The 27,679-nt window shown below is 42.7% G+C and overlaps 1 protein-coding gene across 1 annotated transcript; it reads left to right on the forward strand.

Moving 5' to 3' along the window:
- The first annotated feature begins 902 nt into the window (after positions 1-902).
- CD38 (CD38 molecule) lies at positions 903-27,462 on the forward strand. Its single transcript, XM_074903763.1, has 8 exons — positions 903-1,141; positions 18,462-18,591; positions 19,244-19,379; positions 20,177-20,259; positions 21,844-21,920; positions 22,661-22,753; positions 24,972-25,058; positions 26,940-27,462. Exons 1-8 carry the CDS (start codon positions 903-905, stop codon positions 27,019-27,021), a joined length of 927 nt encoding a protein of 308 aa, XP_074759864.1. The 3' UTR covers positions 27,022-27,462.
- The last annotated feature ends 217 nt before the right edge of the window (positions 27,463-27,679 follow it).

Consider the following 27,679-nt stretch of genomic DNA (forward strand, 5'->3'; position numbering starts at 1 on the left):
GGTTAATGTTATTCTGACATTGCATAGCTTATTTTATTAGATTTTGAGATTTGAGTTTTATTTTATGTTGGCTTTTGACAGAGGAAGTAGAATCGCCCTATCTGGAGAGGACAATAAGGAACTAACTTCCCTCTTCCAGAGAACACTTAATGCCTCGGTAGTTGATTTCACACAGCCTCAAACACCCACAGTTTACACACTAGTCTTAGAAATTCATGTGGCAACTAATCCAAGCCTATTTGCAAAGGAGAGAAATAAAGTACCCCATTGTGTGTTGATGAACTATATTTTTATCACTACTGCAAAGTTCATCATTGCCTTCGGTAAAGTCAGATTCAACATCAATCATTTAAAAACCAATTTAGAGAAAACAAGCCAGGGCCATTTTAATTCAGCTTTTACTCACACACACACATTAGCCGGAGCATGTCACTGCAATGGGACCTTTATTTGAACAAAGACTTTGAGAGTATTGTGAGTTACTGCTTACTTACCAGTATTGGGAGTTGCTGCTGATAATTTCGCAAAGTTCAGCTCGGGGAGGTCATGGCAAAGCGAAGAACAGAAGGCAAACAGACGAGACAGCAGCGATGCTGTTGCCTTCCCGCGTGGAGCGCCGGAAAGCCACTCTTCGGCTTTAAAAAGCACTGGCTCGGCCCGAGCCGGCTGGGCAGGGGCCGGTGGGAAGCGGCCTCCCCCCGGCACTGCCGGCCCCGGCCCGGCCCCGCCCCGCGGGGGCACCGCGGCCGGCGGGCGGCGACCCCGGGCTGGGGGGGTCAGCCCGGCCTCCCGGGCCGCCGCCGGGATGAGCCCGGGGGGGCGGGGGAGGCGCGCAGCGCACGCTAGAAGCTGTTTGTGTGTGCGCGGGGAGAGCAGCCGCCGGTCCCCGCGGGCCTGGCGGGATGCCTTTCCGGCAGGGCTCTGCCCGGACGCGGCAGCGCACCGTCCTTCTGGTGGGGGTCGTGGTCCTGCTGGCCGCGCTCGTCCTCGCCGTCGTGCTGGCCTCTGTCCTGACTCACGGAAAACAGGAGGCCAGTCCGAAAATGCTGAAGTGGAAGGACAGAGGGACCACTAAGAATCTGCAAGAAGTTATCCTGGGAAGATGCTACAACTACGTCATGGCGCGGTACCCTGAGCTGGGGTGAGTAGCGGTCCCCGGTCGTGCATCAGGGGTGTAAAGGGAGCGGCCGAGCTGTCTCCCACCTCCACCGGCTGTGTCCACTGGCAGTGGCAGAGAAAAATCAGGGGAGTAAAACCCCTGTCTTGTAGCAAAACGTACAAACTCAGACAACAGCTGTCAGTGCCCGAGTGGTGGCTTTGTAAAGAAACTACCTGCAGAGCCAGTGTAAGTAATACTGATCCTAGGTCAAAACTCAATCATAAATGCATTTTTGCAACTTCCTTACAGCAGGCTAAAATAAAAGCTGGCTTCTAACAGGTTTCAGTACGTGGAGGTGAAGGCCATTCGCTATAAAGCCAATCTGCCAAACCCCCTGTAACGTGTGACGCTGCACTCACGTAACCAGAACTACACAGCGGGGAGGAAAAGGAGAAGGTTCAGCACATACTTATAGGGCGGACAAGGATGTTAGAAAAGCGTTGAGAAGTACCCTGGGGTTATCCAAACCAGGTGTTTTTAGCGTGTGGGAAGGCTTTGGGGTGAGTGGCACGGGGGGTACAGGTGGCTGGCAGCGCAGCCCCGGGGCAGACCGTCCCCAGCGGCCGCCCCAGCACAGCCCACCGCTGCCCCGCTCCAGGCCAGCGTTCCCTGGGCCCGGGTCTGCGGCAGCGGCTTGGGGCTGAGAACGGATCCTCTGATCCCCTTCGCCCGGGGAAAGACGGAGCATGAAATAAGGAGTGCCACGGGCACCCCTACAAATATCTGGGCCACCCAGCCCCTCAGGACGGGACCCGGAGCAGTCAGGGTCTCCCAGCAGGGACCCAGCCACCCCGCCGTGTGTCCCCAGTCAGCCCCCGGCAGAGATTGTGGGGCTGCCCCGCACCTCGGCCAGGGACAGAACCATCCTGGCCTTTGTCTTAAAAAAGGGAATTGCCACCTTGTTTTCATGACCTGGAGCTGATGAGAACGAAGCTGTACGTGGTTTGCTTGCATTTGGACTTTTCGTGGCCTCGGATGTTCGGTGCTGTACGAAAACACTGATCTGCAGCATTTGAAGGGAAATGGGCACGTGGAAAATCACAGCCGCAGAGATTTAAGTGCATGCTTTGCATTAAATACCTAAGTGGGTTTAGTGAAGGGAAGGGAGTTTCTCTTGCAAAGAAAAGGAAAATGCTCCTGAAGCTTTTGCAAAATCATGAACGTTTCTAAAAGCATACATTAATTTATTAAAGAAGTATACATTCCATATTTGAATCTGAAATAATTTTGAAGCCAAATAGCCTTTACTAGTTTTGCTTGTTTCATTCAACTTAAGGTGCTGAAAATGTGAAAAATACTTGTGTGAATAAGTTTCCAGCCAATGTCACGTATGTTTGCATTCTCAACACAGTCTGAATCAGACTGGATTCATTTGTTTAAGCAATTCCTTCAAGGACACTTTTTAAAAAATCACAAACCCATGATCATAAGCTTTCTAAAAACGTTGTTTTTACAAGACATAAAGTTTTGTGCTATTCTTAATCCAACAGTGTTTAATCGTTTCATGGCTGTGAGCTCTCTTTCAGGTGAAATGACTTCTGTATAGTAGGACCCTTTTTTGTTTTATTTTATTTAAGAGGCAAATTTATCCGAGACAGAGAGATCACTGAAAAAGGAAAAAATATGCTCATTTATGTACACCTGAAATGTTCAGGAGGTTCCTGAACAGAGAATTAATTGTAGATGTTTTTCTGGGAATCTCAATCTGAGACTTCTCTTTTCTGATCCTGCTGAGCTCATTGCACTTTGTGTAACCAACCGCTTCTGTCGCTGGCACTTTCTGATAATGAAGCGGGTACCTTTAGGACACATCAGAGACACCCCGTATCTTTCATCCCACGCTCTCTCATCATTAATGTAGGCCCTGGATCTTGCGTTGTGTGAGATCTTTTGTGCACTTAATCAAAGAAAAGGAGTAGGAACAGGGAACTGCAGAAACTCGGGCAGGTTTATGAGCTGAGCAAGCTGTGTCCCGTATTCAGTTAGGACTTTCATTGTCAGTACTCCCATCATGGGAACCTTGCTGCCTGGGTTAGAAATCTTCTAATTGCCTCATAGATTTGTTGCCCTTTAAATTTTACACCAACATGTGCGTTTGTTTAAAAAACTCTGCTTATAGCAAACTCATAGACATTTCTTTATATTTTTAATTTTTTCTATCAGAACCACTGAGTTCCCTCTTTGACGATATTTTCTTTCCTTTTTTTTTTTTTTTTTTTTTTTTAATGGCAATATATCCACTGCAGTAGTTAGTGAGTGTGGATATTTACTACATTTTGGAGTGCCACATTTCAAAAGCTGGCAGTTTTAGAAAAAAGGATTGTTGACATCTGAATATGGACATTACAATGTTTCTAGATACCACGGATGGATATTGGGAGCCAGAAATCTACAGCCCCCATGCAGATCTGCTTTTGCAACTGCATTAAAGTCATGTGAGAAGGCCACAGACATGTTAATGTACACCTTGACCATCACAACTGCTTTAGTTCTAGAGGATACCTCCTTGCATTCTCCCTCATCTTACCAGTGCCTTGGACACCACGCACAGCCAGCACGCTCTGGTCACGCTCTTTTCTTTTCTGATACGAACTGTGGGCTGAAACCAAACCCAATGAGGCTACTGGAAAGACTGCTGCTGTCTGCACTGGAGTTTTGTAGCTCTTCATGCAATCAGATTTTCTCTTGTTGATTCACTTATTATCCAAAATAATCAAAACATCCAGGTGCTGTATTGAACTTGCTCATTAAAGAACAATTCCCAGGTACTGTATAAAGCACCTACTTTTTGTTTAACTTTGTAAACAAAACTTTTTTGTTTACACTCCTAAAATTCACTTTTGTTTAATTTTGTTTAACTGCATGCATACAATACAATCTTTGGTTTTATTTCTGCTGCTGGCTGGATGACTCATGATTTGTACACATACAGTTTCTTCAGTTAGCCTTCTTGCGTAGAACTGTTGTCGTGAAAAAGCTCAGGAGAAACAAACGGAATATAAAACTCTTCAAATAATGCATTTGCAGTATTAGACTCATTTTTAGGGAAAGATGAAGATGGCATAGCAGCAGACTTTAGTGGTTTCATTCCCTGCACACACAGCTGCACATCTAGATACACACATTAGAGAGCAGTATTTCTTTTTGGCTTCCCTGGGAAATACTGGCTGCTGCCAGAAGACAGAGCTAAAGCAATAGTTTGTCACAGCTCAACAGTCTTTTTTTTTTTTTTTTTTTTCCAACATTAACAAAAGCTGCAAGTTCTGCTTTCACCAGTCTTGCAAAAAAAAATCCTTACTCATCAACCATGGCCACTGGTATTGTAGTTTTGTCTGAATAAAGGCCAAAGGCAGTTTGGTCTGAAGGAAGGATTTGACCTCAAATTACTTCGTCTCCTTTCCCCGTAATACGGACTCCCTCTTGTGGCTAACAAACCACTTGCAATTCTCATTCTCCAGGTCTCACACAATGAAATTTTGTGTTTACAAGAATTTCTCGCTGGTATAATCCGAGGAGGGCAGCGCGATGGGGTGCACAGAGCTGCACGCTCAGCAGCACCAGGCTTGTGCAGGGCCAGGTCAGTGCCAGATCATTCAGAAGAGCAATGCTGGTCGAGACCAGTTGTGGTGACCCAATAACTTACCCATCGCTCCGAAGAGGGTGTTTATGATGGTTTTGCACCTTGATACCCACTGGGAGAGAATAGGTAGTAACAGATGTAGCATGAAACTTGTTGATACAAAGTTAGCTGGTTTAGTTTTCCTCTTCACCACGTTTGAATTGGCAGGCTGAGGTCAGATATGAGCAGCACTTTGTGACCTAGGGAGGGAGGGGAGAAGACACATTGTCTAAAAGGTTGTAGTCACTGATCTCCAAAACACAAACAATGCTCTTTTTTTAATCTAGAGATAGACTCATCTTACACTTGCAGCTCAAGAGATTTTTCATTCCCAGATAATGGCTACTCCCTCCTCAGCTATACAGTCACTTCTTGGTCTCTGATTCACCCAAGCTAGGCCAGGCTTGCAAGGACCTACTATTTAAAAATGGCTGAGGTCAAACCAGATTTTTTTTGTCTCTAACGTCTGCCAGGCAGAGAGCACCAAGGATGCAGACAGGGAGTCACTTCAGTAACATATGTGACTCCCAGGCCCATCAATGCTAATGCGCCTAAGTAGTGCAAAAACCCAGTAATGAAGATGCAAAGCATAGAACTTCAACATATTTTTCATGCAGTGTTGTGTGGACATGAAACATAGATTTCCCCTTAAATGCAATTGGACCAATTGTTTCTGTAGTTAGTGGTAAATTCCTCTTATAACAAATTTTAACAGTCTGTAGTTCCATTAAATTTAGGAAAAGTTGGTGCATGTTCCGGAGGGCTTTGTCTCCTGACTTCATGATCATGAATGCACTTGTCTTTCAATTCCTTTATAGCCTGTGGAGATGGAGATATGTATTGTCAAAAAGAACATATGGAACTGTGATTTTGTGTGAGATACTATTGCACTTGCAGCATAATTTCTTCCAGAAAGAAATCTGGGGTTTGTTGTTGTATGCTTACTTTTGCATTTTGCCTTCATGCTTTGCTAGGCATTTTAAATTTAATTTCCTTGTGTTTGTTCATTGATTTTTAACACTTTCACATCAAGCATAGCACTAAATAACAGTCATGATTTGAACTGGTGTCACAAAAAACCTTAGCTTTATTTTATATAACCATGATGTTATATGCAAACCTATCTGAGATTTGTGTTTTCATGAGGAAAAAATGCCTTACATAAGAGAAACTTTTACTGAATCCCAGTCTTCTGAAGCGTGTGGTGTTACTACCAAATCATAGTGCATTAGCACCCCTATTAGAGTGCACTGCACAATGCTAAACTTCTTGATCGAATATACATCAAACTGCAAAGGATTTAGCTTTTTTAAATTTTTTAATACACTTTCTAAAATTGGATTCTAAAAATGGAATTGTTACACCATCTCTTATTGTTCCAGAGCAAACAAACAGCTTTATCTTCACTATCTACCTGTGGAAAAAGTCATGGGGTGCTGGTGAACACACTGAACATGAGCCACCAATGTGCCCTTGCAGCAAAGGCCAATGGTAACTTGGGCTGCACAGGAGGAGTGTTGGCAGCAGGTGGAGGGAGGTGATCCTTCCCCTCTACTGAGCACTGGTGAGACATGTCTGAAATGCTGGGTCCAGTTCTGGGCTCCTGGTATAAGGGAGTCATGGACATACTTGGAGCACATCTGTTGAGGGGCCACAAAGGTGACTGAAGTTTCTGACATGCAGGAAGAGGCTGAGAGAGCTGGTACTGTTCAGCCTGGAGAAGAGAAGGGGGATCTTAGGGGGGAGTAAAGAAGGGGGAGTAAAGGCTTTTCTCAGTGCTATTCCATTGCAGGACAAAAGTCAATGGGCACTGATTAAAATATGGGAAATTCCATTTAAACATAGGAAAAAAACACCTTATGTTACTGTGAGGGTGATCAAAGAGTGGAACAGGTTGCCCATAGAGATTGTGGTGTCCCCATCTTTGGAGATACTAAAAATCTGTCTGGACATGGCCCTGAGCAACATCCTCTGAGCTGGGGGTTGGACTAAATGATATCCAGAGGTGTCTTTCTATTCTTCCACATCTTAGAAAATGCTTTTATACTTCTAAGAGGTCCATTGGGTAACTAGATAACTGGGTAACTGGGACAAATGGTGATGCAGAAACTTTTTGGCTTGTATGTAGTGGCAATGGTGTTGATATCTGTTCCTACTTTTGGTTTGTCTCTTGGTATTAACAAGGGCACTGTATCATCATAATAACACACTGCTTATTAAAATGCTGAAGTCAGAACATTTGTTACAATGCTTCAATGTACACTCTTAGTACTTCCCTCCCTATTTCATGTGTCAGTGTGTTGACTTTGATACCTTTTCTGTGTTAGCCTTTGTTATAGGAAACATGCATAGTTCTGTTTTTCATTTCTTCTGTCTTTTAATCAAGATCTCTTTTTACAATTGTTTTCCCTAACTTGTATATAAGATACTGTCTGTTCCTGTAATTTCTTGGTAACTAAGATATAATCATTATAAACATTAACTATTGTTGGAGTCTTTCTCAAAGGTACACTTCCAGTCAAATATGCTCTACTGATCTTTAACAGGGAACTGGAATATAACATTTAGTAGGCACCAATAGATAGTTATCAGAACTTCAGGATGTAGAGGTAGGGCTACTGGTTCTATGGTTGGTCCTTCAAGTGGGTCCTTGTGCTGTTTAAGGCTAGTTTCCGTAACTATTCTGGGCTGTAAGCTAGGGGTCCATTTGGGTTTTATAGTCATCTCTTTCTAGAGACAGCTCATTAGAAAGAAATAATTTTCTCTTTAGCAAGAGACAAGTTCATATGTTAGTGGGTAGTTATAAATTATTTGTTCTTGAGATAATTAATTGCTAACATATTCATTTCTGCTCTTCTGGAGTATAAACATCAATGCTAGACTGTGAAAAGCTATCCAATCCTGTGCAAAGCTTATACTCAGTTCTTCACAGAAAATTTACCCTCCCAGGCTGTCAACAGCAACTCAAAGTCTGAGACTGTCCTGTGAATTTAAGAGGGTGATGTCAAAAGATATATTGTCTTTTATCCATGGCTAACATAGAATGTTGCAGTTAAAGTCTCCTTTGGTTTTACTCCCAGATACCAGAGAGAGTATCATTCTGTCTGTACTGACCTCCTACACATTAACTGGAAGTATTTGTTGATGAAGACTGTTCAACTTAATTTTTTACTGCAACTTTGTGCTGCTATTTAGTCATGCACAGTCAGTTAGCTGCCTGTTCTTTGCCTTCTCGCTTGTTTATTGATTTTATAGAATTGGCTATACAGAGCAATGGCTGGTGGCTGTCTAAATTACAGCACCATCCTAGGACTGAAATTATATGTTTGTGTGAGCCAATCTAAGAGCTTGTTATTGCTGAAAGGGGGAATCCTGTTTCTTCCTACCTCCTCCTGCCCTAGTTTTCCTGTAACAGCTGTAGAGATGTCAATGAAAACAGCTGTGCTCAGAAGTGATATTGTTCAACTATCATTGCTAAGGTACAGTTAAAACTCAAGAACTGTTTAATGCTTCAGAGCACCACAGGGAAATATAACTTTGCTTATCCATAGTGACATGAGGAATAGATCCTTTTTCCCTCTAGGGTCAAATGAAAATCTTCTTCAAGTGTCCAAGGGTAAAAAGAGATGCTAAAGATGTAGTCTAGCTTCCCAGGAGATGACACCAAAATAAGATATTAGCAAGAGGCTCACTCTCAGTCATACTAAATCTCCAGTCTGTTCCCTTGTCCTTGTCCTCCTGATACATGCTACCCTTGAAGCAGAGACTTCTCCTGACTTACTGCATTTATGCCACATCCCAACAGTTTTAACTCCCTTAAAAAACCCCAATGTATTGCAAATTTACATTATGAGAAAAACAAAACCAACAACCAACAGTTGTATTAAGCCATTGAGTGTCTCCCTGCTATAACATACTTTTATTTAGATCATTATTACAGAAGTGTTTTTCCAAGTTTAATATTAAAAATAAAACAATACTGAAAATATACTTTCTAATCAAGGGGCAAGATGCCAGCTTAAATTTGTTCCCTCTATATCTGTTTGTGACATCACCCTTATTTGGAAGCTTAAACTGTAGAGCAACTATGATCCTCTGTCAAAATGCAGGCCAGATGAGACTTCTGACCTTCTAGAGGCTGTGTCCCACTTATAGAGCATCGCTGAAAACACCATCTGCTTAAGCAGCTTGTTTTTTCACCCAAGAAAGCTGAAAACCAGCCAGCAAAAAAAGTCTGCTTATGTAGATGAACTCTTCACTGGTTTTCAGCTGCCACCTCTTGGCTCAACCCTTCCCAGAAGGGTGATAAGACATAATATTGTCCTGGAGCCCAATTCCCAACTCACATAAAATACTCTAGAAGCTATAAACCAAAGCCACAAGTACGCCTGCCCTTAAAACCTTCTCATTTCTGCCGAGGTGAAGGATCGGCATGACGTGAAGCTATCGTTTGTTCCAGGTCACCCCTTGTACATGAACATACAGCCCTGAGGTGCACCCAGCAGAAACCTTAGACTGTACTTTTTTTCTGGACCTCCAGAGTCCCCACCTCTGTTGTGAGGAATTTAATTGCTCTGCCTACAGGCAACCTTTCCAGAAGTAATTTTTTTCTGAGGCAGAGTTTTGAATTTCTGTGTCTACCCTCAGTCAGTTCCGCTGATGCTTTCTTTACTGGCTTTTGAACTATTTAATTAACAGAGAGCAATACTTAGAAAATCAAGCTGCCAAAAAAAGCGCATGTCATTCTCACATTGGAAAAAAAAGTTACCATAACTGTTACACTGTCAGACACTTTGTAATCATTAAACTAAGTGGGTAGTGAGAGATTAAAATGTTACACTGTCAGACACTTTGTAATCATTAAACTAAGTGGGTAGTGAGAGATTAGTGCACTGAAGACACTGAGATTGACAGCTCTTCCATTATTTTTTTCCTTCATCCTTCCCCTTGGTAATTTTCCCCCTCTATTATCCTAATGCTAAAAGCAGCAGACAATAGTGCCCTCAAATCCTCAGTGATGACAGCATATTGGCTGACCTCTCTTAATTCACATTTGTCTGATTTTAGCACAAAGATAACTGATGGGAGATTTTAGGAGCAAGAATAATAGAAATGAAGCTGATCCGTTGTAGGCACATACCCATTTTCTGACTCAGTGGCCTGGAGATGGGTCGAGCTACCACCCAGCATGAAGGACCTTGTGCCTTTGGGGGTGACCTTGGCTGCTGCTCCTGAGAAATCCCTTCTCCCGCGTGATGGCAGTGTGCTCCTTGCATTTAGCTCCTTGCATCCCCTGCTCAAGTTGACTGCAGAGAAGTACAACCACAGCTGCCTGGGCTGGGCTAGTCAGCAGCTCCAGAAAAGTTGCTCCAAAGCAGCAGTGAGATACGGCAAGGCTGGAAGAAGGGAAGGGACAGCAGAAGAAAAAACAAAAATATTTAGGGCAAAAAAGCTAGCAAAATATTTCTGGATTACATAGCCATAAAGGTTATGGTTCACTGCATAATTTTTGACAACATAAAGACATAGCTCACATGAAAAAACAAATTGTATATGGATGTATAAATTGCACCGCTGTCTGCAGCCATCACAATTTACCTAAAAGAGGCAGATGAACTGACACAAAGATGGGTCTGTTGGATGCAGAAATATTGCTACACCATTTAGATCCTTTGATATGCATCGTCCTTCTGAAACATGAAGATGATGCCTTAGAGTCCCAGCAGTGCGAACTGGTCTTATGCCTTTAAGGAACTTTGTTATAACCACAAAGTTCTCACTGACTTTTTAAAGAGCCAGATTTTGGAGTGCTTATGTGCATATCTGCATTAGTGTTTTGGCTAGCAAATTGGTAGCAAATGAGAAGTTTATTGAGTTGCATCACAAGTTGCAACTGCTGGTGAGATTTGATCCCTGCAAAAGCCAGTTACACAAAGGGCTCAGGGGACTGTTTCCAGCTCTAACTTCAAACCTTTATCACAGAGCCACAATTAAAAACTCAGTGTGGTCTGAACACGCTGTCATGTTTTAAAAAGAAATCTCAGGACTGCTATTGATTGCAGGGGAGACCATGTCTCAGCAGACAAGTGTCTCTGCCTGCTAGAGTGATTTGAACAATATGGACAGAGTTGATTGAGTTTACCAGAACAAAGCCTGGAAGTAATTTTTCACTTGTAAATTTAAAATGCATCCCATACTTGAAGCATCTCTCTCAAATTTTTGAGTAAAAAAACAGAGGCAACACAGCCCCAGGAAACACTGCCTTTCTTAAGATGTTGTAGTAGAGGGCAGATGTTGTAGTAGGAGTCTACTACAGGCCACCCAACCAGGACAGAGGGATGGATGAGATATTTTATAGGCACTTAGGTGAAATCTCACGATCACTTGCCCCTGTTCTTGTGGGCAACTTTAACTTCCCAGACATCTGCTGAAAATACAACACGGCAGAATGAGACCAGTCCCAGAGATTCCTGGAATGTGTGGGAGACAACTTCCTGACACAGCTGGTGAGTGAACCAGCCAGAGAAGGTGCCCTGCTGGATCTCCTCTTTGTGAACAGAGAAGGGATGGTGGATGTGGAATTTGGAGGCCAACTAGGGCACAGTGATCACGAAATAATAGAGTTCTCTATTCTTAGAGAGGTCAGGAGAGGGCTAAGCAAGACTGACATCCAGGACTTCAGAAGGGCTGACTTTGTCTTGTTTAGGCACTTGCTTGGAAGGATCCCCTGGGAGACTGTCCTGAAGGGTACAGGGGCCCAGGAAGGCTGGACGCTCTTTCAGAAGGAAGTGTTAATGGCTCAGGAGCAGGCGGTCCCCAGGTGCTCTAAGAGAAGCCAACACCAGAGAAGACCACCCTGGCTGAACAGGGAGCTTTGGCTGCAACTCAGAGAGAAAAGGAGAGTTTACAGCCTTTGGAAGAAGGGGCTAGCCACACACAGTGATTACAAAGAGGCTGTGAGGCTATGCAGGGTGGCAATCAGAAGGGCTAAAGCCCAACTGGAAATTAATTTGGCCTCTGCAAAGATAAGAAGAAAAGTTTCTAGAAGTAAGTCAGTAGGAAAAGAAAGTCCAGGGAGAGTCTCCATCCCCTGCTAGATGCAGGAGGAAGTTTGGTAACAAGTGATGAGGAGAAGGCTGAGGTGCTTAATGCCTTCTTTGCCTTAGTCTTTAATAACAAGACTGGTTGTATTGATGAAATCCAGCCTCCTCAGCCAGAATACAGAGACTGGGAGAACGACCCCCCTGCAATCCAGGAGACAGTCAGTGACCTGCTGCATCACACAGACACACACAAGTCTATGGGACTGGATGGGATACACCTGAGGGTGCTGAAGGAGCTGGCTGGGGGACTCGCCAAGCCACTTTCTATCATTTACCAGCAGTCCTGGCTGACCAGGGACATCCCGACAGATTGGAAATTGGCCAGTGTGACACCCATATACAAGAAGAGTCGGAAGAGCGATCCGAGAAATTACAGGCCTGTCAGCTTGACTTTGGTGCCCGGGAAGCTGATGGAGCAGCTCATCCTAAACACAATCATGCAACACATGCGGGACAACCAGATGCTCAGGCCCAGTCAGCATGGGTTTATGAAAGGCAGGTCCTGCTTGACAAACCTGATCTCCTTCTATGACAGGACGACCTGCTTATTGGATGAAGGAAAGGCTGTGGATATTGTTTACCTTGACTTTAGTAAGGCCTTTGACACCATTTCCCAGCATTCTTCTGGAAAAAATGGCTGCTCGAGGTTTGGACAGTCGCACACTTCGCTGGGTAAAAAACTGTCTGGATGGCCGGGCCCAGAGAGTTGTGGTGAACGGAGTTAAATCCAGTTGGTGGCCGGTCACGAGTGGTGTCCCCCAGGGCTCGGTGTTGGGGCCACTCCTGTTTAACATCTTTATTGATGATCTAGACGAGGGGATCAAGTGCACCCTCAGTCAGTTTGCAGATGACACCCAGTTGGGTGGGAATGTTGATCTGCTCGAGGGTAGGGAGGCTCTGCAGAGAGACCTGGGCAGGCTGGAGCCATGGGCTGAGGCCAACTGGAGGAGTTTCAATAAGGGCAAATGCCGGGGGCTGCCCTTGGGCCACAACAACCCCCAGCAGCGCTACAGGCTTGGGGAGGAGTGGCTGGAGAGCTGCCAGTCAGAGAGGGACCTGGGGGTGTTGACTGACAGCCGGATGAACAGGAGCCAGCAGTGTGCCCAGGGGGCCAAGAAGGCCAATGGCATCCTGGCTTGTGTCAGCAATAGCGTGGCCAGCAGGGACAGGGAAGGGATCTGACCCCTGTACTCGGCACTGGTGAGGCCGCCCCTCGATTCCTGTGTTCAGTTTTGGGCCCCTCACTACAAAAAGGACATTGAATGACTCGAGCGTGTCCAGAGAAGGGCAACAAAGCTGGTGCAGAGTCTGGAACACATGTCCTATGAGGAGCAGCTGAGGGAACTAGGATTGTTGAGTCTGGAGAAGAGAAGGCTGAGGGGAGACCTCATTGTCCTCTACAGCTACCTGAAAGGAAGCTGCAGAGAGCTGGGTTTGAGCCTCTTTAGCCTAGTAGAAAGTGAGAGGACAAGAGGGAATGGCCTCAAGTTGCACCAGGGGAAGTTTAGACTGGATATCAGGAAGCATTTCTTTACAGAAGGGGTTGTCAGGCGTTGGAATGGGCTGCCCAGGGAGGTGGTGGAGTCCCCATCCCTGGAGGTGTTCAAGAGTAGGGTTGATTTAGAGCTTAAGGATATGCTGTAGGTGGGAACTGTCCAGTTAAAGAAAAAAAAAAAAATTAGTTAGTAAAGAAAAAAAAGAATCTATTTTAATAGTGATTTCCCACGTAACTCAATGCCATCCCATTCCTTTAAGCGAAAGGATACTCTTTCAAGGTTAGCCAGACCAGTGTGCTGACATGCAAGAGATAATGATGCAGAAGCTGTCCATTTTTCTAATATGAACATTAAAGTTTGGCTGCTAGGATAGCTACTAATGGAAATATTCTTGGCCCCAGCTCCTGTTTGATAAATTAATGTGATATTCATATAAAAGGTAAATAGGTAGAAATACTCAAATTCATTGGAAAATGTAACTTTTACCCAAATGTAAGGACAAATGCAGGATATGCTTTGCAGTATGTATAGCATTTGGATTTATTAAAGAAATGTAATTTTAATGTATTCCATTCCTTATTCAATGCTATTAAACATAAAATTAGGGTATATTTCTTTCACATGTCACTGGATTTGGATCAAATATTTCAGATTCTGTAGTAGAATAAAATATTTCAGCATAAGCAAAGTTAGCCTCAAAGGAAGAAATCCATTATGCATAAAGATATGATATTTGCAGATACAATGCAGAATTAATATGCAACCCAAACCATATAAACAAAAACAAGAGAAAGAGACCACACAAGCCCTGCAGCAGTGTGGAACATAAGCATATTCACCATGGACTTCTGTACCTGAATTAGATAAATTTAATTCACTGGTAGACTGGTGATCTCTTTCACACTCTTCCTTTCTTTTGCAAACCAAGAAAGAAAATTAAATGAGCCCATTCTGTGACTCAGAATTTCCCAATGAGAACCTGGGAGTAGCCGTAAGAGGACAGTTTGTTTCTCAGGCATTTTTTGGCAAGGCAGATGTGTTTGTTTCAACCTGTAACTGTTCTTGCTGGAATTTTTAGTATACCAAGTGCCAACAAACTTCTCAGATAGTTTTCAGGAGATCCATAACTACAGCAGGTCTCTGTCCTTACCTCCACTCAGTGTGAGTTAAATGATGTACACCAGACAAATATTTTCTTACTATGATGGAAAAAGGGACAGGTGAAACTTTACTGATAGCATCTACCTCACAGTGAGGCTCAAAAGAGTAGCATATCTTCCTGGAGCTGGGATTAACAAATCCTGAAGTCTTCTCACTGCTTATTTTTTCATATATCAACCAAAATCACAGTTCTATGTGTCTGGTAATTTCTTTGAGATGTGAGGCAAAACCTGTATTTCATATCAGAGAAACAGTTTTCCAATGGCAAATCAGTGAATTATTTTTGTTTAGTTGTAAAAATATACAAGTTGATAGGTGAGGATAGCAAAAATCAAATATTGTTTATCTTTTGTATGCACTTTTTTTACACTGAAGATCTGTATTTTGATTTTGAAAACAATGCTGAAATTACTTAGTTTCTATAAAAGCCCATCTTTGTGCCTTATTCTTCTGTGTGGCACAACTAAAAGTATCACACCAGTTACCAGCTGTAGAAGAGCTTCCCCCATCTGATGGCTACCACTTCTGTGACATTAAACATATAGTTTTGCTGAGTTAACGCTGTGACATTAAACATATAGTTTTTCTGTTGGAACTATGGGTAAGACTCTTCCCTCAGATATGACACATCTATGCACATCATCAAGTACTGTGCTTGAGTGTTGAAATATTAGAAAACTGGTGCTTTGAATGTGTGACTCAGCAAGCTGTCTGGGCAGCATCATGAATCACATGGGTAGTTGTTGGTTTGTGCTTCTCATGGCCATGACTTGAGTGCAGCAGTGGAAGTGCTTTGTACTGTGTCTATCACTTCCCTCTCTGCTTTGGAAATAAAAACCCAGGTTTTTCTTATGATTCCTTGACTAATATTTTGTCTTCTGAGACCAAGCTTAAAAACTTTGCAGTATGGAAGGATAAATGACCAGGTAACCAGCTGTCACCTGTTGCTGTTAACACGGTACACATAACAGATTTCAAAAGTAACTTAAAAAAAAAAAAAAAAAAAAAAAGAAATCCTGCCAGGAGGAAAAATAATTTGACAGATTAGAAAGTGTGAGCCATATAAATGTCTGTGAGATGTACCAGTGCTTGGAGTCAAGCCCTACAAATTCTCTTTATGATACTGTTGACTGTGCAAAGCAAAAGGGACAGCTGCCTATTCTGTAATGTCACCGCTTAATCAGCAGGAGCCCTCTCTTTGGGCTCATTCAGTGTGGCTATGTAATCCTATGGGCCAGGGAGAGGTATTTACAACTTTGCAACCCCTAAATGAAGTACCAAAGTTGAGAGGATGGTCTCTGTGTGTTACTTACACAGTTTGCAGCCAGAGTCAGGCTCCTCCAGGAGAAAATTTAATACACCCAAGTTAAATTCTGCTAAGTAAAACATGAATATCCCCCAACATGTCAGTGCAACAGCAAAATAATGACTGTGCTCCCTAGAGCATCTGCAGTTTTGGCTTCTTATTTCCACAGTGACTGTAACTGAAAGTACATTTAGGCTCCTGGGTAAAAGACAATAGCCCAGTAAAACATTGCCATTGTTTTTAGTCTTTAGTTACCTGGAGGTAAATTTGTTTCATGTAAACAAGAGGTGCAGTCCCTAACACATCTGGGGCTGCCCCTGTAACAGACTGGCATGGTAAGAGATGAGATTCGGCATGTGACCAGAACTGCCCCGGTTGGCCATATGGCCAGAGACATGCCAGGCTGACCAGCCTTGTCCCTGCCCCCAGGCTCTGTCTCCATTTCAGACAACACTGTACAGCGGCAATACCCAGCTCATTTTAAATCATCAAGGTGAGGCTGTGGGATATCGGCAGCTGAGATAGAGCTCTGCAGTGTAATGCACTTGGCTGCCCCAGGAGTGAGAGATGAGGACATACCCACCACAGACCCTTCACAGAGGAGGACTGGAAGAAGCTGAGGAATGGAAACCTGCTGTGGTAACCACCTTGGTGGTATGACCTCCCAGTAACCAATGTCATATGTAAGGCCAAGTTAGATTGGTCACTGCATAAATAAAGGCAGAAGGAAAAGGCAGCCAGGGACATCTTGCTGTGGATTGCCTGGTCCTTCCCAGTATGATACTGGCCCAAGCCCCTGCAGTGTTTCTGATAGAGGTATTCCCTCTGGTACGTAGTCCTGTCAGATGCTGTCGCTTCCTTCTGAACACAGACAGAGTTTGGCCTCCTCTTTGTGTGACGTTTATTTTCCATAAGGCTTAGGAAGGGAAGGAAGAGAGTTCATGTCCACATAATACAAACAGCTCAACTCTCTGTGTTCCAATTTGCCCCTCTGATGTTCAAATGGGCACTCAGTACAAATCATGATCAAGTTCAGTAGTAGGAATGAGCTCATACAACTATAGGGAAGATTAACTTGAAATTGTTTGGATATCTTCAATGAATTACTACTGGTTTTCTTAATCCCTCTAGGACTATTTTTAAGACTAACCAAATTCCACATCCTGCATGTTACCTGACTACCAACTGCTAACAAAGGCTGCAGCTGTGTCACATATTAATTGATCAGTGCTATTTTTATAGTGTTCTGAAGGTATTAATTTCTTCACACAAGATAAAGTCCGTTCTTCAAACAGCTTTTAGTGGGAATACACTGGGAGATGATTGCAAACAGTGAAGAAAGAGTGGATGAGTCAAAGACAGTCAGAGTAGCTCCATTCAGACATGCAGACAGCAGGATAATGCAGTCAGGGTTTTAAATTTACATAAAAACGGGGAAGAAAAGGATACAGAATCACTGCATTACTGTCACTGCTGTAATGAGAGAGGCAGGCATTCCAAGTGGGCCTGAAACTATGGGAACATGAAGAAGAAGGGAAGTGCACTCATGGGAGACAGCCTTGACAACACATATCAGACAATAATTAACAAATTATCTTACTGCAAAGTTTTCATTCGTTACCTCAGGTACAAGAAAGCAAATGTCCTGAGCCATCCCAAATGTTACTGTATCCTGCAGTTTCAGGAAGGGAGTATGGCACTACTCCAGTACAGAGATACAATTGCTTGCCCACACCGTGCAACAGATTTCCTCTTGGTAGTAGGGAAGGAGCCCTGTTTCTGTCAGCAGAGAGGTGCTTTATTTCCTAGGCTGTCCAAGCAGCATCTTAAGAAACAAGTGTAGGCCGAGGTGATAGGGTTGTGTCATGGCATGTAGCAATTCTCAAATGTAAATTTAGTGGAATTCCTCTGACTCATGTCAGTGAAAACAAAAGGGCCAGAACTTGTAACGGATGGAGGATCAGAAGGAGACTGAAAAACCCGCTGGAGACAAAGCACCTGATCTGGATCTTGGTTGTACATGTGCAAATCAGCTGGGCTCCAGCAAAGTCAGTAGTTGAAAATTAGTGTATAAATGAAAATAATATCTGGTCCAAACCAGCCAGACCCCTGCTTTTGTTATAGATAAAATTATAGATATTATTTCTGTAGGGTCAAACACTCCACAGGGAGACACATAGGAATATTTTGGGCTCACTGTATCTGAGGAGGCAATATCCTTCAGCCATACTTTCGAAAAGTACAAGCTATAGTCTGGCACACTTGCTTCTCATGATTTGGTATGAATAATCAAGAAATCTGATCTTCTGGCTATGTGATATCAGCACTGCTCTTTTTAAGGGACAAAACCAGAGGACATTTAAATATTGCAATAATCTGTAATTTAAAATGCAGGAGAAAGAGAAAGGCATGTTAGAACCACTTGTTCCTCAGTTTATACTTAATTTGCTGAAGATACTCTGCTTTTGTAATGGACAATGTATTTTGGTGTCTGTGCATAGTTAGAACTCCTTTAAAATCTTATCCATAGTGTTTGACCATAAGAGAAGGAGATCCTTCTTTTATGAGCCATAAATACTCATAAACACTAATTAACTACGTTTTAATCTTTTGACAGAGATAAGGATTGCCTAAAAATATGGGAATCATTAAAACATGCGTTCATTTACAAGAATCCCTGCAATATTACATCAGAAGATTATCAGCCTTTAATGGAGTTAGCGAGTCATCCTATACCCTGTAACAAGGTAACAGCACAATGTATGGTGGGCTGCTGAAGTAGGACTGTTGTGGGATGGCATGTTGTGCAGTGCTCAGAGTGATGGGATCTTGTCCGTAATGATTATGAGGATGTGTATGTTGATGAGGAGGATATTTTGCCCTTGTGCTTACTGCAATAGTCCTGCAGTTATCACCTTTGGACCCCAGTAACCCTGTTCATTCTCTATCAGTGGAAATAATCTCTGTGTAAGGTTTTCCTCAAACCTCAGTAGCAGGGCCATTCTGGTGAAATGACAGAGATGTGCCTGTTCCCTGCGTGTACGGCTCTTTGTAAGGAGTACGCTGTCATTCATGCTGTTAGAGGGACATTGCTTCCAAAAAGCTGCTCTTCCACGTGCAGTTCAAAAGCGTACAACAAATTAGGTATATATTCTACGAGAACTAGTCAAAACCTTTCTTTCAAAGTTATTTTCAGGCTAAACACGTCCATTTCCACAAAAAATAATCACCCCAAAAGATTTTAGCAATGGGAGTGTGGGCTGCAGAAATAAGGTGGGCAGACCCACTAAAACTAAAACTCCTTCATTATCATGAAAGCTTTTGGTTTTTCTCCAGGAAAATTTCCTGATCAGCTCTAGTATAAGTATCACTTATTAGACATTGTAACTTATTTCACAGTCACTGTTTTGGAGCAAGACAAGTGACCTCGCTCATCGTTATACAAAATCCAATCAAAATTTCCTTACCTTGGAGGACACCTTGTTGGGTTATATGGCTGATAGGGTTTCATGGTGTGGAGACCCCTCTGACCCAGGTAATTAATCCTATTTTTTGCAAAACAAGTATGAATACTGGAATTCCAGATTATTCTTTTCTCTTGTACATCTAGACTTAAACACAATTCTTTTCAGATATTCTTTTCTTGTAATTTTGCTTAAAACCTTAACAGTATTTATCTCATGTTATGGAAGACTGACAATAGTTAGTTCTCAGGTTAATTTAAAAAACACCACCTTGGCTGTTACAAAAACATGAAAATGCTGCTTGGACTAATGTTCACACCTAGCCCTCTTTATCTAGATTACTCACTTTCTTCCCGTCCTGTGGGACAAACTGCAAAACAAGAATGCTATTCAAAAAAAGGTCCTGGCCATAGGCCGGTCCAAGCTGCAGGGGCAGCATGTAGGTACCCTGGGGTTACCCTGCCCTCGTGACTCCTGGGTTGGTGCTAAGGCTTACCAACCTCTAAACTGGACAGGAATTACTGAAAATGTTAGGCAAAGTTTAATCTTTCAATGCAATCAGACAGTATTTGTCAAGAACCAACCCGTTTCTCACATTTAGGACTGCATGTTTTCCCTTCTCAGTTTGCTGAGAATGATTTGCATACAGGGCCTGCAGCGACCTCCCTGAAGCGTGTGTGAGCAAACAGGAAGACCTTTGAACACATGCAAATTCCTTTTCCTCTTAGAGCCCTTTTCTCATGTAGCCCTCTTCGCTTTGGTAGGGGTCAAATCTTTTTGCCATTGTTAATCAGCTCTCAAAGCCATATAAACATTGCAACAACATTCACTCTAATCTTAGCTATTCTATAAATGTATTTCTTCTCAGGAATCAACTATGAATCTTGTCCCAAACGAAGTGAATGTGAGAGCAACCCTAGCTCTGTATTCTGGAAAATGGCATCCAAGATGGTAAGATCTAGAATAAATCTCTCCAAATCCAAGCATGTTGAATGGCACTAGGTTCCTGACACTGCCAAAAATGTGAGTTTGCAGATTGGACTTAAAACATGGAATAGTAAAAGTTCACATGAACTTTTTTAGCTTCGGGTGCTAAAAATCACAGCATTGGAAATTTGTTTCCAAGGTCCCATATTTTATGTACAGAATTTAATGTCACTGTAGTTTGGGCATTCTTCTTTGTAGACACTGTTTGTCAGTGTCCAGAACAACACTTGGCAAACAGCTGGAGGTTTACAATTAATGTTTACAATAATAAGAATTGCCACCTAAATTAAATCACAGGACTGAAATTGCTGAAACAAAATGCATTTTAGCGTGTTAATGTTGAAATCAGTGCCCACATTGGCACAGAATTTTTCCAAATAGCTGAGAATCCCCTTGCACCTTCCCAGCATAAACCTGAACAAAAAAACCTGCCAGCCAAAAATCTGCTCTCCTGTATCAATTTATTTTTACATGTTTCTAAAGACTTCAGCCTTGGTAGGACTATTAGTAGATGACTGCCCAGGTGGAAAACAAGCATTTCTTATGATTCAGCTCTCATGTATGTAAGAAAAAGTCTACTCACTGTAAAAGAAATTGTTTTGTAGGTAAACTAGACTACATAAATTTTCCAAGCTCAAAACAGTTTCGATGTTTTCATTAATCCCCTCAGATCCAGAGTCTGGGAGCCATAAACCACCATACAGAGTCAGGCCTGCTTGACTGCAGGCTTTTTAGTCCTAATAAATTTAAGATCTACTAAAACTCATGCTTATTATATTACACATAATGAAACTTTCCTGCAACTTCACAGCTCTTGAGATCTGAGTTTGAGCCATGTTGTTTAGATGTAACAGGACTTGGAAGATTTGATAAGTAGTCACCTGTGTTAAGCTCTTTAAGAATTCTTTGTCTTACCAGTGGATTATATATTTAGAGTGGGTACTTTATGTGTAACCCTTGTAGTCTTTAAATATTTGGACATAAGTTTTAAAGAATAAAAGAGCAGTGATTACATGATCCAGTAATTTAAAAAGCAAATCAAACAAAACTCGGTGATGAGTTTTACCAAAAGCACTGGGGAGAAAAATCCCAAACCACAAAATAACACAGAGCATGAGTCACAAGGTAATGAATACATGATGGTTTGCGTGCCCTTAAACTAGTGGTACCTCTGTTCTGGCTCGTCCTCACTGCCTGAGTTAAGGCAGGCTGGGGATTATTCCAGGTTACTACAGCCCCGTCAAACAGCTGTAGCTGCTGGGGCTCTGGAAAGCCCTATAAAAACTGAAAACAGCAGTGACAGCAAAGTTTATACCAGTCCCATGCAACCTCAGACTACCTACTCATATGCGGCTAATGCAGCTCTATCACAGTTTTGTCATAGCCTTTAGAGGCTTTTTTTGTTCTGCAAAAATAGTGGTCAGATTCTCTACTTGTATAAACCAGTTCTGATGACATCAAAGAAGTTGTAGTGATTTCTACTAGCCTAGAGTCTGACATGGCACTGCAGGTGGTGTCAAGGGTATAATGTCCATTTGTTTTGTTCAGTTTGCGGAAGCAGCATGTGGTGTGGTTCAAGTGATGCTCAATGGATCAGTAGAAGCCGGAGCTTTCAGAAGCAGCAGGTATTTACTCAGCGTGCTACCATCCATGTTTCTGTGGGGCCTGCATGCTGGTGAACATGTCTTTGTCAGTGAGTCCCTGAATGGGGGACTCAATCCAGGATGGATTTTGATAAACTCATACAGGGGTCTAAACCACTGGCTGTTGTAGAACTGATTGACTTAACTCCGTCTATACAGTGACTGTAATTGAAATCCTTCAAAGGGCATGTGAGTGGGGTGTTCAGTATGCTCTGACTGCAAAAAGTAACTTTATTATTACAATTTATTTATTCATTACACATGAATGACACATTTCTAACTGTTCATGGAGCTAACTGGATTTTACCCCTCCAGACTCTGGCTTTCTTGGGTTACCTGGTTGGAAGTGCAGTCTTGAACAATATTGAAAGATGAAGGTGTTGGTCAGGGGAACAGCCATGTTAATTTCCCATGCACCAAACCAAATCAATAGCCAATAAACCAAAGAGGAGAAAAGGCACTAAAGATGGGAAAGTTTCAGTTTGTTTCAGTTTTGTTTCTGCAGACAGTTTCAGAAGTTCTCCTGAAAATTAAATAAGAATGGGGGGGAAATATTTTACCATAAGGCAATTAAATAGTCTATGAAAATCCATTGGCAAAATAATGTTCTTCCACTGAGAATAATAGCAGCAGTAATATGCACTAGTATTTGGGGAACATACTCTGTATGTCTTTCTCAGATAACTAAGAATGTTTTGCTTTTTCATGTCCCACTCTTACAGCATCTTTGGAAGTATTGAGATCTTTAACCTAAATCCAAATAAAGTCTCTACAGTACACATTTGGCTTATGCATGACATCGGTGGACCTCAAATGTAAGTCATGCTGGTACAAAATGACAAGCAGCGTGTAGAAGGCAGAAGGCACAGCTCAGTTCTGACGAGTGACTAACAGTGACACTGTCTTAAACCTGCTCTACATTCACTCTTCCTAGCTGCTTGCTTTACTGGAAAGAATAACATATGTACTGTTGCTTTCTTTAGTATTTTTCATAGGAACTGCTGAACAGTTATAACTAAGTCACAATGACATTTTCCTTGCTTTCAAGAGGTACCATGACCTTTAAAGTCCTTCCAACCCCACTGAGCTCTGCAGACCTTTATTACAGGTGCAGCACTGAGGTCACCAAGCAGGCTATGTTTGCAAAAGTGAACAGCTGGAAAATATGTTTGTCCACAGGAACAGTATAATTATGCTGAGTAGAACCATTTTTTATAAAATAATTTCAAACACTGAAACAGGTTTCCCAGAGAGGTTGTGAAGTCTCCACCTGTGAACATACTCCAAACCCAGCTGGGCCCTGGGCAGCTGGCTCTAGCTGATATTGGTTGATGATCTCAACAGTCCCTTTCAACCTAAATGATTCTGTGATGTTTAATTACAAATCTGTAGTTTAAATACTTAGCATGGAATTACTGATACCAGAACAGTGACCTCAAATCACATCTGAGCCTTTCTGAGTGACCTCTTTTGTCCTGATCAGATTAATCTGCAGATCTATCACATTTCCAGCACTGAGCATGAGGCTCAGTGCCTTTGACCCTTATATTCAGAGTCAGTTCTGTGGTTCACATGGTTATAATGCACTGCCATGGTTTCTCCCATTCCTGAGAGAGGCAGCAGCTTTGATGCTGTGGGTCAGGAAGCAGGCAGTGATGATGCAGTGCAACTCAGGAATGAGTGCGGACCCAGCAGAGACCCTTGCTCAGACAGCCTCACTGTCTGACACAGTACCAGCTCCCGTGTTGCAACCCCTCCCCTAGCCCCAACACCCATAAGTGTCTCTTTGCCACACAAGCTGGCATATCTATCACAGCAGCTCACAGGCATGCACCTATCCTGTGCTCAGCATGCCAGACATACTCTTGTGGCCTGTTGCATAGAGGTTTGCTGAAGAAGATGACGCCCCAGCCATGGCACTTGATCCTTTCTCCCATGATTTCCCAACATTAGAAAAGCCATCATGTTCCTCCTCAACAGCTTCAACAACCCAGTGCTCTGCCAGCCTTCCTGACACCTCCTCCTCCTCCCGTGCCAAGTTCACAGCAGTTTCCTTTTTATTTTCTAATTACTTCCAAGGAGAAACAGAGAGGGTAGCTCCAATAATATGTATTCCTTTTATCTTCTGATTTGTATTCCATGTCGAATCACTGATAACATCTGGCAAGTATAGCGAACAAAGAAGAGCTGGCTCTGCTTTAAACTAATTCCACATGTTAGGAACTGGATTTGCCCTAGTATTGTATTATTGCCCTGATATGTGTCCTGTGCTCAGGACCAGGAGATGATTTCTGCCCTGAGGTAACAAGTCTTTTGCAGTGTCTCTGTCTGTGTCTGACATTTGTCAATCTTCCACTACAGCTCTGGGGCCCCTTGGGCTATTTCAAGCAAATTAAGCATAAAGATCTCAAAGGAATGACATTGATACATGCTTCATGAAACCATTAGCTGGATAGAAAATAAATATACAGGTTAGGACTCCTACCAGTGGAAAAGTGGTTGAAACAGCTCCTTATCAAAACACACTAGCAGCAGCCATGGACTGAGTCAAACAGAGAGGAGGTGCTCATAGCCTGCTTCCTTCCATGTTTTCTATCTGCTTCCTCCTGTCTTATGTCCTACCTGGGACTTAGCTACTGGTTTTCATGACCAGCCCTTTCTCATCACACAGAGGATTTGATCCCTTTGTCCTTCCACAGATTTGAATGATCCTTGTATTGTGTTCCTGTGGAGGGAGGCCACCAGCAGCTTTGGAGCAGTTCTAGAGCACATCCAACTGTGAATCTAATGGAGTTATTTCCCACAGATATCTTCCTGCACAAAGTTCTTGTGTAAAATGCACAGCCAAATATCACATAGTTTTTACCAGTAAAGGCCGAATGGTAGCCAAAGCTCCACAAACTCAATGGACTTTACAGCACATTAGTAAACAAGTTTTTAAAGAATCTTACCTGAAATGAAGTGACATGGTGTGGAATTTAGCTGAGCTTGTACACACAAGGAACATAAGTAATGAAAGACTTTTCTCTCCAGCGAATCCTGCTCAGGTCATTCCATAAGGAGGTTAACAAGCATCCTAGAAGAGCGAAACTTTAAGATCACGTGTGAAGACAATTACAGGTAATTACCTGCTCTTATTGGTGACCACTTGCTAACATAAAACTAATACTGCATCTCCCTCTTGACTTAATGTATATTTACAGCAAGCTAGAGCAGACTCCCCACTTATTGCCATCACATCCCTTCAACATGGCTGTGTGATTCTCAGGGGATCCACTCGCACCTCATGTTGGTTGAGTGCTGGGCTTGCTCTCTTGCCTTTGGGCATGTTCAGTTGCCTTCAGGGAAGGAGCAATCCAGCCTCCTTCAACAGATTTTAATCTGACTGGGCTTTCGTCTACAATAATCAGAATCAAATAGGCAGCTTTCACCCCCGCTGCATGCAGATAACACAGTATATCAAGGACGATCTTTACTTCCTTTACTATAGTTTAAGCTTACTTTCTGTCCAGCTGCTTTGTCAAAGAGTGAGACATGAGACATGATAAGCATTATTAATTATTATAATTCATCACTGTCAAGAGAGAAAACAGGAATCTGGGAAACAGCACCCCAAGTTCTGACTTGCCCAAGATCCCTTATCTGCCTTCTGTGGAGATACAGAAGCCTGAGACCCCTTATCCCTCTGCATGCAAGACCTTCACAGAGAGCAAAAGTGTTCTTTAGTGACATTAGAAAAGCAGCAAAAGTTCAATATTACTCATATCTTCTCTGTATGGAGCAGCTATTCAGAATGAAAAACTCATACTTGGATAAGAACATTTCCAAAGTAAATATTTCTATAAACTACTGAGTTTGTGACATTAGTTTTAAATAAGGAAAAGTTGGTCTGCAAAGGAGACAAGTGCTTTATCTGGTGATAGGACTTTAATCCTGAAGGCAGAGCAAAGCATTCCTGTTTAGGTATTGCTGAACCTAATTAATGGGTGCTCTGCACATTGTGAAAAAATGCTGGTGTGGTGCATAAATCTGTCAAATTGTGATGCTCTCTCTTTGGGTAAACAAGGCCTGTAACCAGTACTCCCAGGACTTGTAAGTAGGTAGAGAGTATTTCAGATATGATGAAATAAGATAAGGGGCCAGGGAGGAACGGGAAATATGTAGTAGCTTAGATCCCTTGTGGCTCAGCACAAGGAGAAACCTGTAACAGGTGAAGAGTTGTAGACACAGTACTTGCTGTGGCTCACAACTCACTTCTTAAGATAGAATAACCAGGGCTTTTTGTCAGAGCTCAGCTAACACACACATAAACAACTGTGTAGAGCAACAGAGACAATTTTACTATTTTATATACAGAGTAATAATAAAACAAGCAATTTATACGTGCAGTAAAACTCTTCAGAATAGACCATATAAGTTAGCTGCACTCCCCCCAAGTCATTGCATGCAGAACCATGTGGGTCCATGCCAGCTGAGCTTTTCATCCACATAGCAATTGATGCTGATAATTTTCTCTTGCTTTTGTCCATGTCAGCAGTGCCTTCCAGAAGTAACTAAAAAAAAAAACAGATTAGCTGAATATACTTCTAGCAAAAAATGTAATCGTATATGACATTGTTAGCAACAGCTTTACATTGTAGCAGTAGGCGTTACCACTGAGTAAGCAAGACGGTGAACTCTCAGCACAGCAGCAACTCCATAGTCTGTGAAAGAAATCTTAATTTTTCATAATTCTGTTAATAATTGTGTAACTGACACGCTGTGAATTCACACCCTACTTTATTTTTTACTCAATTGCTCTTGTCCCTAACCCCTATAAACAAACACCAAAGTTATCTTTCTGTGGCAACATCTAAAAAAATTATCCCAAGACAAGACATCCATTTGATAAGCACAGACGTAACATGTACTTTGACTGTTGCGTTTAATAACTGTGGAGTTATTCCGTTGTACTTGAAAAATGGTTACTAAATATTTGTTTGGTTTTGTGTCTTATCACAGGCCAGTTCAGCTCCTTCAGTGTGTGCATAACCCTGACCACACAGACTGCAGCCTTTGCACCAACACCACAGCAGCTCCATGAAACAGAGTCCTCCGCACTGCAGAAGACTTTTGTTATTTGTGTGTAAAGCTGGAAAAGATATGGCTACATAGCTTAGAGTGATAAATAGTAGCGTGGTGTGTACAGAGTCCATAACCAGAAATCCTTGCTGTAATACTAACAGCCAAATAGCAGGAGATGATACTTTAGGTGTGATTACTGTACACACACACAGAGACATGCTATTTCAGAGGGGCTGGGGGCGTGTTCAGTGATTGAGGGCAAATGCTTTGCCCTGCCTTTCTCCCTCCTGTAGAGCTCCCCTTGTGCCCTCAGCCCCAGAGCAGGGATTCCCTGGGGCATGCACAGAGAAGAAAGAGACTTTCCAGCAGATGTAGAACTTGCTGGGATCAGTGCTTGGCTTGCTCCCCACTGGAAGGCCAGATGGGAAGTGACTGGAGTAGGATACTACACTCCCTGCATCACAGTGACACGTGGTATAAATCATGTTTCCCCCAGGGACTGTGGCACCTCTGAGCAGGTAAAGCAAGAGATGGAAGAGGCACTTTTAATGGGCATCAGAGTGAGTGGCTGGTGGGGAAATGGCTGAGGTGAGCCAAGAAAAGACCAGAAACAGCTCAGAGTTGCCAGCGTCTGTCAGTATGTTTTGTGTAGCTGGGGAGAGAACATAGCAAGACTG

Source organism: Athene noctua, chromosome 4 (genome assembly GCF_965140245.1).
Source record: "Athene noctua chromosome 4, bAthNoc1.hap1.1, whole genome shotgun sequence".
Classification (NCBI taxonomy): Eukaryota; Metazoa; Chordata; class Aves; order Strigiformes; family Strigidae; genus Athene; species Athene noctua.